The sequence below is a fragment of the Budorcas taxicolor genome, chromosome 4 (assembly GCF_023091745.1).
Source record: "Budorcas taxicolor isolate Tak-1 chromosome 4, Takin1.1, whole genome shotgun sequence".
Lineage (NCBI taxonomy): Eukaryota > Metazoa > Chordata > Mammalia > Artiodactyla > Bovidae > Budorcas > Budorcas taxicolor.
In genome coordinates, this window is record NC_068913.1 from 83,526,658 (window position 1) to 83,547,306 (window position 20,649).

The window sequence follows — 20,649 nt, forward strand, 5'->3', positions numbered from 1 at the left end:
CTGTAGTCCATGGGGTCGCGAAGAGTCAGACACGACTGAGCGACTTCCCTTTCACTTTTCACTTTCATGCATTGGAGAAGAAAATGGCAACCCACTCCAGTGTTCTTGCCTGGAGAATCCCAGGGACAGCGGAGCCTGGTGGGCTGCCGTCTATGGGGTCGCACAGAGTCAGAAACGACTGAAGCGACTTAGCAGCAGCAGCAGCAGCAAAAGGTAACAAGTGTTATGGACAAAGGACCTAAAGGAAGGCAGATGAGGGGGAAAAGAGTATTGGGGTGGGGACAGGGAGGTAGGTAGGCTTGATGCTTTCTAAGGATACAGTTTCTGGAGAGCAGCCTGTGCAAAGGTCCCTGGGTAGGAGTATGTTTAAAGAACACCAAGAAGATCAGGGACCCACACTGAGACCGACTGAATTGAAGCATGTGGGGCTGAGAAAGCAAAAAGTAGACTGAAGATGTATGTTTCAGAGAAAACTCTGGCACATGGAACTGACTGGAAGCAAAAAGGTCAGAAGCATTCTCAGTTTCGTAGAGAACTTGATTCCCAAAGAAGCTACAAATCTTTAATAGTTGGAAACTTCAAACAATCTTCAACCCTCAAAGAATGGTATATTCCTCAACTTTCTCTCCAAATGTAGCCAAGGACCAAGGTGAGCAGTGACTAAGGGTGCTTTTTGAGAAATTCCCACTGGAGGAACCTCTTCTCCACCCCCTCAAGGGAGGAGACCGTCTTGATGCTGCCTCCTGGGATGTGGGAATGGCTATGGATAAACAAAATGTGGTGCGTTCTCACAATGGAACACTCCTGGAAAATGAAAAGAAACTATCGACATATACAACAACATGGATAAATCTCAAAAACTGAGATTTATCTGCTGAGATTATGCTGAGCAAGAAAAGCCAGACACCAAAGAATACACTCTGTGAATCCATTTATATACAGCTCTAGAACACACGAAACTAATGGATAATGACAGAAAGAAGATAGGGAGTTCTCTTCCTCCTTCGGGAGGAAGAATACTGCAAAGAGACATAAGAGAATATCTGGGGATAATGAACTGTTTTCTGTATTGATTGTGGTGGGTGGGGGTTGCACGGATATAAACAATTATCAACTCATTGGATTGTGCACTTAAGATCCATGCTTTTTGTTACATGTAAATGATACTTCAATGAAATCAACAATAACAGCACAAACAAAAAAGGCAATGTAAGCCACTTGCACATAAAATTCCTAATCCCCAAAATTCTTCCCATATATTTTAGACTCTGCTGCTGCTGCTGCTGCTGCTAAGTCACTTCAGTCGTGTCTGACTCTGTGCGACCCATAGACGGCAGCCCACCAGGCTCCCCCGTCCCTGGGATTCTCCAGGCAAGAACACTGGAGTGGGTTGCCATTTTCTTCTCCAATGCATGAAAGTGAAAAGTGAAAGGGAAGTCGCTCAGTCGTGTCCGACTCTTCGCGACCCCATGGACTGCAGCCTACCAGGCTCTTCTGTCCATGGGATTTTCCAGGCAAGAGTACTGGAGTGGGGTGCCATCGCCTTCTCCGATATTTTAGCCTCTATAGACTTTAATTTGTAGAGTTGGAGAAAGTCAGGCCAGATTTCCTGCCACTGCTAAAGGCAGGAAAACCATACTTGGCCTTGATTTTCCAACTTGCCTTGAACCTAATTGCTTTTCCATGTTCAGGGTAAGCAGCACTCTTTAATGTATTCTTAGTCATTAATTTAAATGTTATGCTTGACTTAACTGGAATGTTCACACTTTGATATAAATCTTCTACATAGCACATTTATATTCTCCATTTACATTGCCCACAGTGATGAGTGGGTTATCTTGGCCTGTGTGATGGGAACAAGTCACTAACTTGAATCTTCAACACAACTGCTGCCCCATTAAACCCTCTGCTGTTTTCATCCCTTGTGTGGAGGTTGTTTTTAATTGATATTTTCTGCCTACATCTAAAAAAGCCAAAAATCCAACACATTTGCATGAGTTCCCTAATGGGGACTTTGTCACATAATAATAATCCATATGTCAATAATAATTATTTGGCATATTTTGTTAAATAATAATCTCATTCCCACATGAGGGCAACTGCAGATTATATTTTTAGTATAGCTATCTGTGTTTCCAAATAATAAGATGGGAGACTCTGACTTAAAGGAGTTTATAAAGTATGTCATGGAGCAACCTTAGGCATTTTCTTTCCTTGAGGTTTATGATCACGATTAATCTTATTTCACAGGTTGTATTTGCTGACAGGTGCTTGAAACCAAAGTCCTATGAACACACAACAGACAATGTTCTCAGGAATGGAGGGACCCAGAATAACAATGGTGGGAGGTACCTGGAAGGGGAAAAGGCATATAAAGGTAAGAGAAAAGAGAATGCAAAACTATACCTACTTCATGTAAGGACACATGGTGTCCAGGAGTAGGTTATTTCCTGGTCTTATCTGAGTATAGAGAATTTCTGGGCTTGCATCCCAGCCAGGACATTCAAAGACTTTCCTTAAAACGTTCAGAACCTAGACCCCAGCTTTGGCATCTCCCAATTCAGACCACAGGAGGTCCCAGTGGTTTCTTACATAAGTTGCCGATGTTTTGACACCATGTCATCCTGGCTTCCCCCCATCCCCATATTATAGCTGATTGGACAGGAGAGGACACTTCCACCTGAGTAGTCAAGCTCTAGGGTGGCCAGGTAGGCAGTCTAGAATGCAAAGGGTCAGACTGACAGGAATATGAGTTTCAGGGAGCTTGAATTTTAGATAGAAGTGGAGATAGGGATAAAGATAGAGGTGATGGCAGGAGAGATATCAATGGAGAGTTCCTGAGAGGTACATGAGCTGGGAAGTTGCATGGACTCCAAGGAGACAGAATGGAATATGAATGAACCAAAATTGTGGGTTAGCTAAAAGTCAGCCAGCATGGTAGAGAAGAGTCACAAGGAGGAACAGGGGAAGAGAGCAGACAGGTCTCATTCCATCACTGATGAGACAGGAGTGTATCTCTTTCTCACTTGGAAGGATCTGAAGACAAAGAGATAATGATCCCTAAGCCAAGCAGATGGGTTTTCTGCAGGGCAATATGGTCTCTTTTTCAAGATGCAAAGCTTTTGCTGGATAAAATCTCAGAGCAAAGGCTTCCATATGTTTTAATTATGCAAGAGAATGCCTCTTGGTCTTGAGGATATGACTGTCTTATGGAAACAAAAATGTTCTCAAATAAGTTATTCCTTTTGTTCATTATCCTCATTTAGAGGCCTGGCATGGTGAGAGAGAGCAGGAGAATTAATGAAGGTGCTTATCATAGTTACATGGCTCCTGGTGATCTTAAAATACTCAGAGTCCTGAAGAGGTTGCTGGAGAGAGCAGAGGAGGGGCCAAATGAGTTTTGAAAATTCTCCTTGAACCAGGCTTTCTTAAACTTGTGTGTGTGTGTGTGCAGCTTAGTTGCTCAGTTGTGTCTGACTCTTTGCCACTCCTTGGACTCTAGCTCACCACACTCTGTCCATGGGATTCTCCAGGCAAAAATACTGGAGTGGCTTGCCATTCCTTTCTCCAGGGGATCCCCCCAACCCAGGGATCAAACCCAGGTCTGCATTGCAGGCAGACTCTTCACCATCTGAGACACCAGGAAAGCCCTTAGTGGACATAGGGATCCCCTTTTAAGAATGTAGATTCTGTTCAAGGTGTCTGGGATATAGCCTTGATAAGATGCTGAAGCCACTGGTCCGGAGAGCACGCATAGAGAAAGACAAAGAGACTGTGATAGGACCCCTGCTGCCTGAGCAGAGAGAAGCTGCTCTCATGTAACATATCATTAGTACTCATTAAAATACATGCAGGAATCAGGCCTCTGAGGCTCTGAGAGCTATTTCACATCACTTGATAGGGAACTTAAATGAACCAGCTCTTGATCCCTTTAGTAAAGAGGAAGATACTTGAAAATTTATCCCTGGGATTCCAAACCATTAAGAAATGGATGTCAGTATTTTTTTTCTTAGCAAACTTGTAGCTTTTGAACTAAAGGAACAGACAGATTGAAGGACTAGACAGGAGAGCTGGAGAATAATCAGAGATAATTCCAGCTGGCAGACTCATTTCATGAATAAGATCTTAATGCTTCACAAGGAGGAAAAGGGGAACCATCCAGAACTAATGCCTCCTATGGTAACAGGCCCTACTTCAGCCCAGGGGTTGAACACTTGAGCTCCTCCCCCTCAGAGTGATGAATCAAATCTGTCTTCTAAAATTATGGGAGAAGGTGGGCTAGCTATTATAGGTGGGCAGACGTACTGGTTGTTTTAAAAGACTCTTAAAAAGCCCTGGGCTGAAGTTCCATTTTCATTGTCTAGAAGCAGGCCATAGGGAGGAGGCAGAGCATTCTATTCTGTTGGCTATATAAACACGTGTAAGCACTGCTTCTCAAATACTGTCTCCCACTTATAAGACCATCACCCTTGAAAAAGGATGAAACTTGAGGACTTCTAGGACTGGCTCAGTCTCAGAGTCAACCAGGACCACTGCAGATGACTTTCTGGCTGCCAGCCATTCACCCACCATCCTGAGTCCCATAACCTTCCATGACACAAACTGGGGAGCTATACAGGTCATAGACACAGCCAAGGGATTGGCTGTAAGGACCATAGTAGGTTTCCTTAAGGTGGTGAGATCATCCTCAGCTTGGCTGCTAGGCAACAAGGTGACCGACTGGCATTATCCTTCAGGTGGTGGACACTGATCTTGGATACCTTGCAGAGGTGAGACTTTGCCTGATTCCCGTCCTTATTATCCTTGGATGTTTTGTAGGGTGACCATCTCTTTTTGGTTTGTCTGGGACAGCAAGAAGATCAAACCAGTCAATCCTAAAGGAAATCAGTCCTGAATATTCATTGGAACAACTGATACTGAAGCTGAAGCTCCAATACTTTGGCCACCTGATGCGAAGAATTGACTCAGTGGAAAAGACTCTGATGCTGGGAAAGATTGAAGGCAGGAGAAGAAGTGGACGACAGAGGATGAGATGGCATCACTGACTCAATGGGCATGAGTTTGAGCAAGCTCCAGGAATTGATGATGGACAGGGAAGGCTGGCGTGCTGCAGTCCATGGGGTCACAAAGAGTCTACACGACTGAGCAACTGAACTGACTTGCTGGTTTCAACAGTGAAAGTCCTATGTCCAAGACAAATCCCCAGTGCCCTGCAAACAGGGATGGTTGGTTTTTTCTCAGGCTAGTGAATTCTGGGCGGTGAAGAACTTATATAGATGTGACAAGAACAAAAAGCCCAAGGAAACTGGGAGAGAACTTTCCAAAACTCTAACAGTGATTTAGAGTTGGGATTCATTCATAATGATATACAAGAGAAAGGTGTTTGGAGGAAGAGTTTGAGTGTTAAGAATAACTAGGAAACTTCCTATAACTGGCTGACTTACACCTGGGAGGTGTTTACTAATGACCTCCTGGTCATTAACATGGAGACAAAGGGACAAATGTCCCCTTAGAGAAGAACTTGACCATCAGTTTTAATACTCGTCTGAAGAGGAGCCAATATGGAAATTGGGTGAGAAGCACCAAGGGATAAGAAAAGCCTGCACCGTTATGGAAGCTACTTAAACAGGATACAAATCTTAGGATTCATTTTCTGAAACCAAAGGTGCCAAATTCCAAAGAACCAAATTCCAAATTAAAAGCTAATACTAAATTGAATAATTAAAAAGAGAGACGGGGGAAATCTTGACGGGAGTCCACACTGGACCAGTCACTCATACTGAACCCTTAAAAATAATCAGGCACTAAAATCCTAAGAACACCAAATCATAATAAAGATACAAAAGGCTGGCCTTTTTAGACTCTGTCTTTGGCATCTACTTTAACCAAACAAGATTAATTCATGACCTAGGAACTCCGTGAGCTTATGTTTATTTATAATATTCAATATTCCCATAAGCGCAAATGTTCCAAATGGGAAGATTGCATTTTGATAATGCCCGTTTCTTCATTAAGTTTTCATCATCCACCTACATTAAAAAGCCTCTCCCTACACTTTGTTGCTTTAGCTTTCACCTTGTTTATTCCTGTCTTATTTGCTTAATCTTGAGATCCTGGCTTCCCAGGCACTCTCAAATTTGAAACAAGCAAAGTTTGTGCATTAGCGTGTCCTGAGCATGCATGATTTATGAACGGCAGGTTTCTTGGCACAGTTTAATGGTATAAGAGAGACTTTGTTTTAAACATTCAAGTGAAAGTCAAAAAGTGGCCACAATGGGTGGGACACTAAAACATAGAGTGTGTAAAGAAGTTTGGGTCAAGAGTTAACCAGGTCTTATGTGGTCTGTTTCTTAATCCATGGACTGACACTCTGACTAATTTAATAGGTTTTAAGGGGCCCTGACTTTTGAGCTACAAAAAGTACTTTACATGTGTTATTCTGATATCTTGCTTAACCAAACTCTCACTCCATAAAAAATTCAATTGCTAACATTTATACCAATGGAGAAAACAGAAGCCCTGACTTTTGACCAACTGAAAAAGGACTTTACATCATTATTCTGATAACTTGCCCAACCAAAGTCTCACTCTGAAAAAAAAAAAAAAATTGCCAACATTTATATCAATGGAGAAAGCAACCTTCTTTGACCAGTCCAAAATAAATTTGTTTTATCCTTTTTAGGCATCCTCATCATATTCAAGCTGTTTTTCATCATAACAGTTCTTTCTCTGACAGTCTTTTATAAATCAGTCTATCAGTCAGTGTTACCAAATCTTCTAATGAAAAATAAAAACTTTCATGCTATCAAGAGAACTACTCTTCCTGAGTAAAGTTAGAGTTCAATTCTTATTATATGCTCATGATTATATAAGATAAGAGTTCTCTATATGTCTGTTTTTCCCATTATAAAATATGATCTCAAATAACATAATTTTTATTTAATAATTATACCTAAAATATATTAAGAAAAATAAGTTCATTATTCCAAATGACACCTTTTATTTGAGATGTTCTAAATACTTCACACACAAACAAGTAATGTCTAACCTTTCTTTGCAGGTGGCTAAATTAAAGAACCCATGAGATTATATTTTGAGTCCTCAAATAATGACACAATCATTTGACATCTACGTTTTTGGTGTGTCATTCAATGATTGATCATAAATGCTCCCAGAAGCCCTGAAAAGACTCAAATCAATATTAAAACATAAAGACTGATACAGCCCATGACTTGAGCAAACTCAGGATTCACAGACACCCTGAAACTTTGCTTCCTACATAAACCTTCCATTGCTTGTATGGTGAAAGCAACTTTAAACCACATTCAACATTCAGAGCACTTGTCCACTATAGAGAACAGGGGTCAGTGGATAACACCCTATAGGAAACAGAGACACAGTGGGTTACCTTGTAGATTTTGCAATGGCAGAGTCATAATGCCTCCGGCTGCAGCTGCTGCTACCAGCCCTTGGATGTTGGTGAGATTCGCAGTAGGCAGTGTGAGGACCAATCCTTGCTGCCCCCCTAGCTGTCCGGCCATGTTGAAGGGGATGAGGATAGGCTGGTTGAGGGCCGGCGTGCCTCCGGGCATCACACCAGCAACTGCAGAGGCTAACTGCTGTGCTGTCAGAAGTGGCTGCAAGGGAACAGACAATCCCAGCTCACTTTCCAATGGAACTAAGATATGGGCTTTTAGAGCATTTTTCTTCCACTTAAGCTTGGTCAGAAAGTTCCTGAACAAGTAGCAAAGAAACAAGCCCTATTCCAGAGAAAATGAGTGACTTGTAGAAAAAAAAATCAAAATTGTATTTCATTAATTTTTTGGAAACTTTTATTTGGTTTGGAAAGCACAAATATATTTCAAAGTAATACTCTACATTTATATATTATTCTTTAAATGGATTTTCACGTACATATTTTCTTCTAATGAACCTTACTCTTATATATCTGAAACTCTCTGTTAACTTATTCTATTGTTTCAAAAAGAACTCATTAGAATCAGTGGAATTTGTTGATTCAAAAAGAGCAATGAAATACTATTTTCATTTATTACATTAGCAAAAAATGCAAAAGATTTACCCAAAGCTGGGGATATCACTGTATGGATTTTGGACATGTGGACTGCTTTCCTTTTGGAAAGCAGTTTGAAAATCCGTATCAAGAGCTACAAAAATATTCATCCTCTTTTGACTCAGAAAATATTCCTGGGATATATTTCTGAAGATATAATTTTTTAAAAAAGATAAATGAAAATATGCATTACATTTAAAAATACATAAATGTTGAAAAAGTTTATTACAGTATTAAACATGGTAAGATATTACATAGTCTTTAAAATGGGTCATTCTGACATCTCTAGAAAAATAGAAAATATTTATGAGAATATATAAAATTAACTGGATAATAATTAAGTAAATGATTAAGAAACTACTATTAAAATGGTAAAATTACACATTACACATGTATAATGACAAGATCTAAAGAGGAATATAGGAAAACAAAGACATTTGATGAGGATAAATTTTAAAAGCTTTAAAAAATTTCTCTGGTTATTATGCTAATATTCTTTGTCCAGTTAAAACAACACTAAAAACACATATTTATATCCACTACTTATCCAACAGCCATTGTTTGACATGGCAAGGCAGCCACACAGGTGTGGACTTCTCAGCACCAGATGTATCTGAGCTCAGTTGTGAGCACAGGTGCGGCTCCTCAGAATGACTGACAGGTAGGAAGGACTCCTTGAGCAACCAGAGCAGATAACCAGGAGGGTGATACATGGGACTTTCATTGCACCCCTGAAGGAGCAATGGACCTAATTCCATGCTCATTTTTCTTCTAGAGGAACCAATAAAAAACTCTCATTGGGGAGTTTCAACTTTTTTGTTTTTAACACAGTATTTATTATTCTATAAAGGAAAAGCTAAGCATAGTACAAAGCCCAATGCATAATAGCCAGACATGATTCTAACATATATTAACTCTGATGTCCTACCAATGACATATGAAAGTTAGTAACATGCTCAAGTTACGTACTCAGAGAAGTGGGGTAGGGGGTTTCAGATCCAGCCAGGCTATTCCAGAGCCCATATCTCACCCTGCTCTCCATACACAGAACAGATTTGGAGAAGTGGGGTGGCTTTATCTCAAGCATGGTGGGGAGAGCTGGGCCCACTTTCTGGTTATTCCCTAAGGTCACCCCTCAAGACTCCTTCCAGAGAGCCCTCTAAAGAAGCACTGGAACCCCATGCACCCTGGTTTTAGAACTACTCCTCTGAATTCCATGGGACTAGCACCTAATACATCTGCCGCTGCTGCTGCTGCTGCTAAGTCGCTTCAGTCGTGTCCGACTCTGTGCGACCCCATAGCCGGCAGCCCACCAGGCTCCCCCGTCCCTGGGATTCTCCCCGCAAGAACACTGGAGTGGGTTGCCATTTCCTTCTCCAATGCATGAAAGTGAAACATAAAAATGAAGTCATTGAGTCGTCTCCAACTCTCAGCGACCCCATGGACTGCAGCCTACCAGGCTCCTACGTCCATGGGATTTTCCAGGCAAGAGTACTGGAGTGGGGTGCCATTGCCTTCTCTGAATACATCTGCTGCTACTGCTGCTAAGTCGCTTCAGTCGTGTCTGACTCTGTGCGACCCCATAGACGGCAGCCCACCAGGCTCCGCTGTCCCTGGGGTTCTCCCGGCAAGAACACTGGAGTGGGTTGCCATTTCCTTCTCCAATGCATGAAAGTGAAACGTGAAAGTGAAGTCATTGAGTCGTGTCCAACTCTCAGCGACCCCATGGACTACAGCCTACCGGGCTCCTACGTCCATGGGATTTTCCAGACAAGAGTACTGGAGTGGGGTGCCATTGCCTTCTCCGAATACATCTGCTAGACTTTGCTAAATTCTCACAAAGTAACTGTGCCTCTCTTTAAAAGTTACACTAAAAGACAAAATAAACATTTTTTTAGGAATAAGTACAAAATGATAAGCTGATCTTCAGACTGCTGGTGTCATATTGCTGCCAATAGTGATACCAGGATGAGAGAGTAGGCAAATAGGCAGTATCAGACTGTGTATGGGCCACAGATTTGGTTGATGCGGCCTGTAGCAGTTTTAAAAAATTGAATTCATGGGATTACAGTAGGGCCTGTACTCTTAGTTTGTCCCAGTGTCTCTCGCTTCTCATTGGGTGTGTTGTGCTCTGTTTCTAACTTGAAGGCATCAGAGTTGTTACACTTGGTATGCTCATACACACACACACACACACACACACACACACACACACACATGAGCATGTCACAAGCATGAAATTAGAAAGGGCATGACCAGAAGAAGTTAGTTTCTGAGATGCCCAGTAAAATTCCCTCTGGGCTCCATCAGAGTTCAGGCATCTCCCCAGGCTTTCTGTCTGGAGCACAGAGGCATCCATGCTCTGAGATGGATGTTGGAATCTGAGGCCACAGGGAGATGTGGCAGCAGCTGGAATAAGAACGTCAAGACCAACTCAAGCTCTAAACGTGGGTTTTCAAGCTTTGCTCGGACTGATGATCCCCAAAGTGCTGAAAGTGACACATTTTCAGGAAAAACTATCACAGCCAAAGAGGGAGAAAGGCTCAAGGATCAGCTTCTTTTTCCATAAAAGTGGGTGAACTCTGAGAGCTTCACACTAAAGGACAGATTTTTTTTTTTTAATGCCCAGCCTTTTATAATTGCGTTCTACATCTTCATATAACCACACCAGGCGGCAAAAAACAAATATTGGACTTTAAAAAATAATGAATGTATTTCTTTATTAATGCAGGAGCTATATGTGATGTACAATATTGTCAAACCCAATAAACTGAACTTGCATTAAAATTGCATTAACTTTTTTATATTAAATCACGTCTTGTATTTCAAAAAATGGCTATAGTAAGGTTGAAATAACTTAATTTTCTTCACACTCCAGTCATTAAAGTTTTACTTTCCAGAAAACTGCATGGTAACCAACAGCACAACTTAGTAGGTTTTAAGAAAAAAAAAGTTTCCAAATGATTAAAATCAACATCCCCTTGAAAAAGAAAAGAGTTCTGCTAACACATTCTTTTTTCCTGATGGTATTTCATAAATAATGTAGTCATACAGCTTCCCATACAAAAATTTATCACCATCTTTGCTCTGTTGGAGTTAACTGGTTTTAACTCATTCTTATTTTATTTGTTTGGTTACTTATACGGTTAAACCATTGGAAATGCAGCCAAATGCAGCAGTTGAAAGATACTGACCTGTGGTCCAACTGGGAAAGGGGGGTGGGTCTGACTGGCCTGGTGTTCAGGAGTGCCTGGGTCTGACAGTGCTGGGTTTCCTCTGGCCCCTGGAATTCAAAAGAGAAGTGAGCCCTTAATATGAAATCCAGCCTGGGAACTTCACATGACCCCATTTTCCTGTGATGTCACATAACATTAAGGCACAGATGATATGCCAGAGTGCTTTATCAATAGCTCCAGAGTTCAAATCACTTGTCAACTGCATACATTATGCTAATGGACATTCGGGATGGACAAAGTCATTCCAGGAGGGAGAAGGCCGTGACAGCAGAGAAAATGGCACCATCATCCGTCGTGCTAATAGGCTTGCATTACACATCAGCTTGCAGGGCATGCCAACACAGTCCCTGTGTGCAAAACTGCGTCCTTTATGCGTAGGTGGGCAACACCTAATCTAATTTTCCAAAGCTAGGGAAAGTGTGATCTCAGACATGACCAAGCACATCTATATTATCCCTTAACATGGCTTCATACCCGTAAGCTCTTTCTCCATACATACTTCAGACACTGACTCTCATGGATGCATTTTCCAGAAAACAAGAACTTTTCCTTTTTTAAATTGAATTATAGTTGATTCACAATGTTGTATTAATTTCAGGTGTACAGAACAGTGATTCAGTTATATATATATATATATATGTACATTATATATATGTTCTTGTGCCTTATAGGTTATTACAAGATACTGAGTACAGTTCCCTATGCTGTACAGTAGGTTGTTGTGGTGGCACTTAGGTCCTAAAAAGTACATGTATCTCCTTAAGCAAATTTCCTCTGTGCTAACTGACCATCATCCTACCCCCAAGGAGCCCCACTGTGGTGAGCCTAGAACATAACATATTTGTTTTGCTAGAATCCTGTTGGATGCTAAAACATGGGAAACAAAATTCAATCAAAATAGCAGATCTTTCAAATCTTAAATCTTCTCTGAGTATGCTTATATGCTCGGTTTCAGGACCAACCATAGAATGTGATATAGTGGCTATAACAATAAATGCAGGAATAAATGGACAAGCAAACAAATAAATAAAGCTAGCAGCCATTTTTTAGGGTTCTTAGTTGGAAGCTTTTGTTTTCTTGGTGGTTGAAATCCAATTCCAAGCCATCCTTAACAAGATCCTCTTTTCTGATGTTTGTCCTATGAATAGCAAGTGGAAGACAATTCAAGCCCTGTTTACTGGCAGGCCATGGATGACCAAGAAGAAAAGATATGATTCTGTCACACTTATAAATTTTAAAGAAGGTATTATTGGCTCATTTAAAACGAATTCTTCTATATATTCTCCAAAGGGACAGACTTATAAATAATGGAAATGGGGAAAAAAAATACTTCAGCACATTAAGCTACAAATAAAATTGACTGCTACATATTATTCAATTGACTTCTATCTCCACAGCCATGTGTCAATCATAACAGCATTTTATAATAGGATTAAGCAATAAATGTGCAAAGCCATTATGCAGAAATCTGAAAATCTGATTAATTTGTAATATTTTTTTGTGCAGAAAGTCAGGAATGGACATTGCTTAGGGAATACTTACAAGCATTCTATTGAAATTTCTAAATTGATTTGGAACAAACTAATAAAAACATAGACTTGCTGACATTTTATAAAGTGAATTCTGTCAAAATATGTTTGGCATTTTAATGATTTCTGTCATTTAATAACAAGGGTAAGATGACCCATCATAAGATGCCCACAATTTTCCCATAATGTGCAGAAGACCTTTCTTCTAAATTTTTTATATGTGATTTATTTATTATGCTTGAGTAGCAGGGCACTTTAAACTGGGAGGTGCATTATGCAGTGTAAATCTCACAACTTCAGTTCTTATACACTCAAGTCCTATTTTGCCTTCAAATTTTCAGTAGAGCTTTATCTTCTTTTATAGAGCTAACCAGATACCTAGTGACGATCAATTAGGTAAATTCTCAAATGGTTAAAAACCTCCTCTGATGATTTTTATGAAGATGCTTTTAAAAATTGATTTGTTCTTTATATTTTCCTGACATGGATTTTTACATCTGACTGTAAGAAGGAAGTTTTACAATGCACAGAAAAAGAGAAAAATCTTTTTACCCAATTTAAACATACATATCTTGAGTAGGGAGGGAATAAACCTCAGCCATTGATTCACTCTCCTGTTGGAATGCTCACACTATCTCATTTTCAGAAAGAAGCAATGATGGCCTGCAGGACTTTTGGATGAATATAGGAATGATCGCTGATGCTAATCATGTTGATGTTGATCATATCATGATCATGATGTAAGTAAGTATGTTTCTTTATATCTTTAGCTCAAGTTATCTGCAAACACGTCTCTTTTTTATTTTGCAGTAATGACCTCAACATATCTTTATGCTTTCACATTAAACTCTCTTAAACCACATTCCCCAAAATACATATCTCTTAACTTAAAATTTTTTCTATACTGTGCCAGGCTTTTCTGTCTCATACTTCTTTCATCAGTACTGGGACCACTTTTTGATTCTGTTTCTAATGCCACATCATGTAATGTTTGAGATCTGTCCCATTCAGGCACAGTGTCACAAGATGGTGTCTTTGTTACCTGTAACTTGACACAGATTAAATTTGCTTACATTTTATTCTCTGTTGCTGGAGGCTTTCACCAGCGCACAGCAGCTTGTTTTGAGGCTGGTTATTCTCAAAAACCATGTTCAGTGGGGTCCAGGGCAATTCTACACAATTTCATGTGTAAAATGAAGTCTTTCACAGGCTCTAGAGAAGATTATGTATGCTCTTCTGCCTGGATCAAAAAGTAATGTTTCTCCTTAATGCGCATCTTCATTTCTCCCAAACGTATGTATCACGCACAACCTTGTAGGACCATAAACTAATCAGTCTGGGTCGTAAGGCAGCTCCCATATCAGGGGCCTTCTCAGAAGTCAGAGAGGGGATACAGCAGTCAGAATGAATAAATGACATTGGCTAAGGGTTTCAGAGAGATTTGAAGCAGGGCTCAGCTGTACGCTAGCAGAGAATTTGAGGTTAGATATGGGCACAGATATGAAAACATGAACTTAAATGGGTCGGGCAGGTTACTCCTGATCACAGTCCCAGGAAATGTGCTACCTCTCTGGAGATCAAAGAAGCAGAGAAAGCTCTCTGCGGCCTGTTCTGAATTTAATAGTCTAGACTTTTCAGGCAGCAACTGTGAGATCTAGAAAGGCAAGGACTGTGTTCGCTGGTTTAATGCTTTATGTCCAGCTCTTAATGTAGGTATCATTCACATTGATTGAATATTCACTCAGTGGAAACAGAGGTTTGGCTTTTAATTGGGGGCTGGTATAATTCCTTTAAAATAGGTATGGGCATCCACTTCACTAGTTACTCTCGTTTAGCATCAATTTTGGAAATATCTCTAAATTATTAGCTTCTTGGTAAATTCAATCACAATTCCAAGTTTTGTTTTGTTTTTTGCTTGTTTAATTTTATTGGAGTATAGAGTATTGAGTGGAGAAGGAAATGGCAACCCACTCCAGTGTTCTTGCCTGGAGAATCCCAGGGACGGGGGAGCCTGGTGGGCTGCCGTCTATGGGTCGCACAGAGTCGGACACGACTGAAGCGACTTAGCAGCAGCAGCAGCAGCAGCAGGAGCGTAGAGTGTTGAGTAGAGCCCCCTGTGCTAACAGTAGTTCCTTATCAGAGTATATGTTCTAGTTTAGATACTAAAAGCAGTTTGGTGGACAGGTTAAAAGCAAGGACTCTTAAATCTGAAACTCTACTTGGGTTGAGATTTAGCCTGGCCAGTTAACTATCTGTGTGAACTTGGCCGGTTTTCCAGTTTTTTCATTGTATACACCAGCTTCCTCTTGCAAAAACCTGGGGAAATAATTCTATGTCTTTCATAGGGTTGCTATGGTGAGAATTAAATGAGCACATATATTTGTAAATATCTTAGAAAAGTGCATGTTTGTCACAAAATTGCTATTTCTCTTGACTAGTTATAAGATTTAATTTACATTCAATACAATATTTAATGTTATTTAATTTGCCCATCATATCTTCTTACTCCAAGTCAACTCAATACCTACTCCCAAGCCTACGTGTGCTCTCCCCATTAACTCACACCCCACCCTACCTGTGTGCTCTGTACCACTTGATAAATGTTTGGATCTGAACTAGACGGTCAGGCCTGTAAGAGCCTACGAAGTGAGATGTTCATGGATAATGTTTCCTTTGGTCCATGGTGACATGACCAGGTAATATGGCACAAAGATATTGGCAATTTGCTCCCAAATTCTCACCAAGACCATAGGTTAGATCAAAAGTTCTTACCCAGGCCTGTGAATCAGAATTGTCTGTGGAGATTCCTGAGTACAGCCTTCATAAGGTTACTGACAGACTGTCTAAGGGGTGGCCAGTGTGTACATTTTTATAAGACTCCGCTTGTGATAGAAGACCACTGGAACACACAGTGGCTCAGATGCTGTCCAGGCAAGTCTGAATCTCTCTGTGCTGAGGATGTCATGTACAATTAGTTTTACAACAGCAGATGGGTCATCAGCCAGCATTACCCCCTTGGCCCTCCAAGTTCCTTCAGCTGAAGCATTCTTCCATTGTAACCCTGGTGGCATTCTAGCTTAGCAAGGGGACAATCCATGTCAGATGCATCTATTTTATAATGTTCATAGGTATCTCAAGGAGTCTAAAACCTGATTTTAAAAAGGATCATAACATAAAATTTAAAATAGCTATATTCTATTTCTTATTTCTTTTGTAGCTTTATCAGATGCAATTAATGAATGTTGTTAACTGAAAAGCAAATGAATTAGTCTCCTATAACATTTACAGTTTGGGGTCTTCATTCAGATTTTTTTTTCTATTGTCAAACTATATTAATGGGCTTTAATTTTTGAGTACCTAAGTTAAAAATAAATAATAAGATGATCAGGAAATAAAATAAAATAGCTATATAATAGGAGTCATTTCTCTAAATACAGGGATCCCTGATAGAAGTCTGCTAAGGAAAGGATAAGTCATAAATGTTGGGGACACTGAAAGACTGATCAGGAGTTGGGCTGAAATACCACAATAAAACTTAATTTTAATCATTAAGATGCCTGCTTGTCAGAGCATTGGTTCATTCAACACTACCTTTCCAGTGTTGGTCTTATATCTAATATCTGCAAAGCTGCTGGCTGCTCTTTCTGCTCTGGAGGGCCTGGCCATCCACAGAACTGGGGAGGGGGGTGGTGATACCTCTTTAGTACCTTCTGGATTGAAGGAGTCTCAAAAATTGCATGCCTCCCCACCCCCAGGTCAAGGTCAGAATTCCTGAATGACCATCACTGCATTCCTTATAGCAAGTTAGCTTTGCTTCTGCAAATTAAAAAAAAAAAAAAAGATTGTTTTGTATAATGGTTTTTATTAACTGAAGCAAACGAGACTTAGTGTGTCTTAGCAATTCTAAAAGTAAAAGAGATGTGCACTCCAGAATAGAGGAGCAGATGGAGGAGGAAACAGAGTTGCACGTGTGAGTAGCTCATCGGAATACACCAGTTCCACTTTCTCCTCGGCCATTCCTCCAACAGTCAGTTCATGAGATTCCCTGGCTAGTGACCAATGCATTTTTAATGAATCGGGTTCTTCAGAGGGACAGTTTGGGTTTCTGTCTGTGATGCATTAGCACAAACATAATCACACGAAGGTCACAGGGATCCCTCAGCTTTTCTGGCATTTATACCTTTCCTGCCCATTGTCTGCTGTTTTCACCAGGGAGTGAGGTGATGCGGAGGTTGCTTGTTATTAGATGGGTGGCTGAATGCATTATTATTTTATGTTGGACATGTGAACTCAGCTAAGCAGGGCAGAAGCCCCCTCAAAATTAAACTTCCCTTTCTTTCAATTTCTTCAAGATTCCTAAATGCCAAGAGGGGGCGGAGGTGTCTATAAACACCTTTCCAGAGCCATTGCTACTGTCTGCAATTTTTTTATTGCCTGTCAAGTTTTCTTTAGGATACTGGTCACACATGTATTTATGTCCAGAACACTATACAGATCCCCAGTGGACCTAGAGACTCTAAAGTAATAAGCTGCACTTGAAAAATCTAAAATTTATTAACTCACACAGGGTTTGCACATTTTTGCAAGTTCTGTTGTCAAGTACTTGTAACTTCACCCACTGAGGGAGGCAAGAAGAACAGTAAATGTCCATGACATTAATGGGAAGAATGGATCCCTTTATTCTGTTAGCAGGTGACTTATCTGGCCTTTGGTGGTAGGAAATCCAGTTATCTTTGAGTGAGGGGTCTAGATCCTTCATGGTTTTAAAAGTTATATTTATGTGAAGGCTGTACAAAAGCATGAAAAGTTAAACAGAGATTCAAGATATCCAGGTAAACAAGAACAAGAAACCCTACAAATCCCTTATTTGAACTTGACTATCTGAAGATGCTTTTGTAATATCTATCAAAATTATTCAATAATTGCTTCAGTCCTCCATGTAGACTTACTCCATATGTGCTCTGAAAACCTTTACGTTTTTTTTCCCTCTCAAAATTTCCTAAATCTCCTTTCAGTCTTCATTCAACAATTTTTTACCATTTATTTTCACATCCATCTCATAAAAGCAGAGCTGAACTCCTGTGATATCCAGGCCAATAAAGTTCTCAATTTCTGTAAATGCTTCCTCTCAGAAAAGACATGAAAAAAGAGACAGTCATCAAATATACTTAAGCAAAATTCCACAACACACTGTTGGCATGTGGAGAGCTTTGGGGGTACGGATTATCCCTTGAGCACTGCTGTCTCTACAAGAGTATAAATTCTTTCAGGGCAAAGACTCTTTCTCAGTCACCTTTGTATCTGCTGCAGGCCAGCTCTGGGCTTGGAATGTATGTATGCTCCTATGTATGTATGTATACAGGTATGTTGGCATTTAGGTATGTGGTTCCTAAAATGAAGAAGATGTGTATCAAAAGTGCTGAAACAATTTAAAAACAGATTTTAAGACAGCTGAAAATGATCTGTCTCATTTTAAAAATGTCTTCCCTGATCTAAGAAGCTTGACTAACTTCAACACATTTTTGCCAGTAAATGGCCACATCCTCTGGCAAAGTCACTACTAGGAGGTCATGCTCAACACTGCACTGGATTCAGGGATGATGTCCTTGCTCTCAACCTACTGAGGGGATCCTGCCACAGCCCCTTGGGACATGAAGGTTGTGTCGATCCTGTGTTTTAATGTCCATTTAGGGAGTTGGTTTCCGTGCTTAGGAGGGCTGCCTACATAATTTACAGGGTTCAATGCCAAATGCAAAGGCAAGTCCCTAGCCTGGGGCTGAGAAGTCAATCTCCCCCTTCCTCAGGATTGCTGACTTAATCCATGGCAGATGGGTAAACCCAAGGGATTGCAGTCTCCACACTGGGATGCACTGGACACCTGGATTGTGGTGAGTTGCAAGTTGATTGCATGACTCTCCCCACACCTGAGCCCATATCCCCACAAAGGGCAGAAGTGTGAAGGTGACAGTTACGCTCCAGCTTTCAGGGTTCCCAGGGCACCCAGGGCAGAGAGCAGGTGGCTGAGAACTGCTGTGTCCTGGGAAGGTGGGGACATAGTGGCTGGACCCCTAGAGCTCCAAGCTTCCCAGCGTCCCACCCCATGTTCTTGTTGTCCCATTGGACACAAATTGTGTCACAAAACACAATTTCAGAGATAAATTATTAAGAATTTCAAGATGGTGACCTCAGAGCATTAAGTTCCAAACATGGGAACCTGCTGGGTGCTGAGATGCGTGTGCCTGTGATGGCTGATGGCCCATGAAGCAGGCCCTGCCCAAGGGACCTTCTTGTCAAAGGTCTTTAAATTTTGAAAATTGCATGTAAACTTACAACTGCTTTGAGGGCAATTTTCCAAATCAGCGCAAATTCTGATAAGAGTGTTTGTGTCCCCAGAGGAATTTAGACATGGCTTTTTTCTCCCCGAAAAAAGACTGAATTCACAAACCAGCATGTTATTATCAATGACCATGTAAATATACCATTTGGTGGAAAATTAAGATAAATTTTTCTTAGTTTTCTATCAGTTCTCAGTACCTATCTCTAAAATGGGGAGACAGGGCATGAATTCCTTAAAGGAGAAATCATAAAGAAGATGTATTTTCTCAGAAGCGGACCTATCTTACTAACAGTGTTATACGTTCACTAACGAAAAACAGATTTCCCCCCTCCTGACCAGTTGCCAAGTTTGACGACAAGGAAATGAGATCAAGACACTCTGAGGTGGAATCACTGGCCTAGTTTTACAGGTCACCTGGGTTACCTACCCATGGTAAAATATGCATGAACTAGCTGGAATCAAGATAGCCGGGAGAAATATCAATAACCTCAGATATGCAGATGACACCACCCTTATGGCAGAAAGTGAAGAGGAACTAAAAAGCCTCTTGATGAAAGTGAAAGTGGAGAGTGAAAAAGTTGGCTTCGAGCTCAACATTAAGAAAATGAAGATCATGGCACCCGGTCCCATCACTTCATGGGAAATAGATAGGGAAACAGTGGAAACAGTGTCAGACTTTATTTTGGGGGGCTCCAAAATCACTGCAGATGGTGACTGCAGCCAGGAAATTAAAAGACACTTACTCCTTGGAAGAAAAGTTACGACCAACCTAGATAGCATATTCAAAAGCAGAGGCATTACTTTGCCGACTAAGGTCCGTCTAGTCAAGGCTATGGTTTATCCTGTGCTCATGTATGGATGTGAGAGTTGGACTGTGAAGAAGGCTGAGCGCCGAAGAATTGATGCTTTTGAACTGTGGTGTTGGAGAAGACTCTTGAGAGTCCCTTGGACTGCAAGGAGATCCAGCCTGTCCATTCTGAAGGAGATCAGCCCTGGGATTTCTTTGGAAGGAATGATGCTAAAGCTGAAACTCCAGTATTTTGGCCACCTCATGGGAAGAGTTGACTCATTGGAAAAGACTCTGATGCTGGGAGGGATTGGAGGCAGGAGGAGAAGGGGACAACAGAGGATGAGATGGCTAGATGGCATCATTGACTCGATGGACGTGAGTCTGAGTGAGCTCCGGGAGTTGGTGATGGACAGGGAGGCCTGGCGTGCTGTGATTCATGGGGTCGCAAAGAGTCGGACACGACTGAGCGACTGAACTGAAGTGAACCATGAATATGCTTGAACTGGTCCAAGCTGATAATTTGCTTTAAAATTTTGGTGCAAGCTTACGTGAAGAGTGTGTGTGTGTGTGTGTGTGTGTGTGTGTGTGTGCGCGCGCGCGCGTGTGCGCGTGCCTGCATGTGTGCGTGCATGTGCTAGGGTGGAGATGAGGCAGAAAGGAGGGAAGCTAGTCCATTTTTCTTGCCA

At 40.9% G+C, this 20,649-nt stretch overlaps 1 protein-coding gene across 1 annotated transcript in view; it reads right to left on the reverse strand.

The window, feature by feature from the left end:
* The window catches only part of POU6F2 (POU class 6 homeobox 2), a 498,222-nt gene that overhangs the window by 259,339 nt on the left and 218,234 nt on the right, over window positions 1-20,649 (reverse strand). The window contains exons 3-4 of the mRNA XM_052639072.1: window positions 11,266-11,354; window positions 7,409-7,637 (exon numbers count right to left, since the gene is read on the reverse strand). Of these exons, the coding sequence (XP_052495032.1) occupies window positions 7,409-7,637; window positions 11,266-11,354 (318 nt within the window). The remainder of the gene's footprint in view (window positions 1-7,408; window positions 7,638-11,265; window positions 11,355-20,649) is intronic.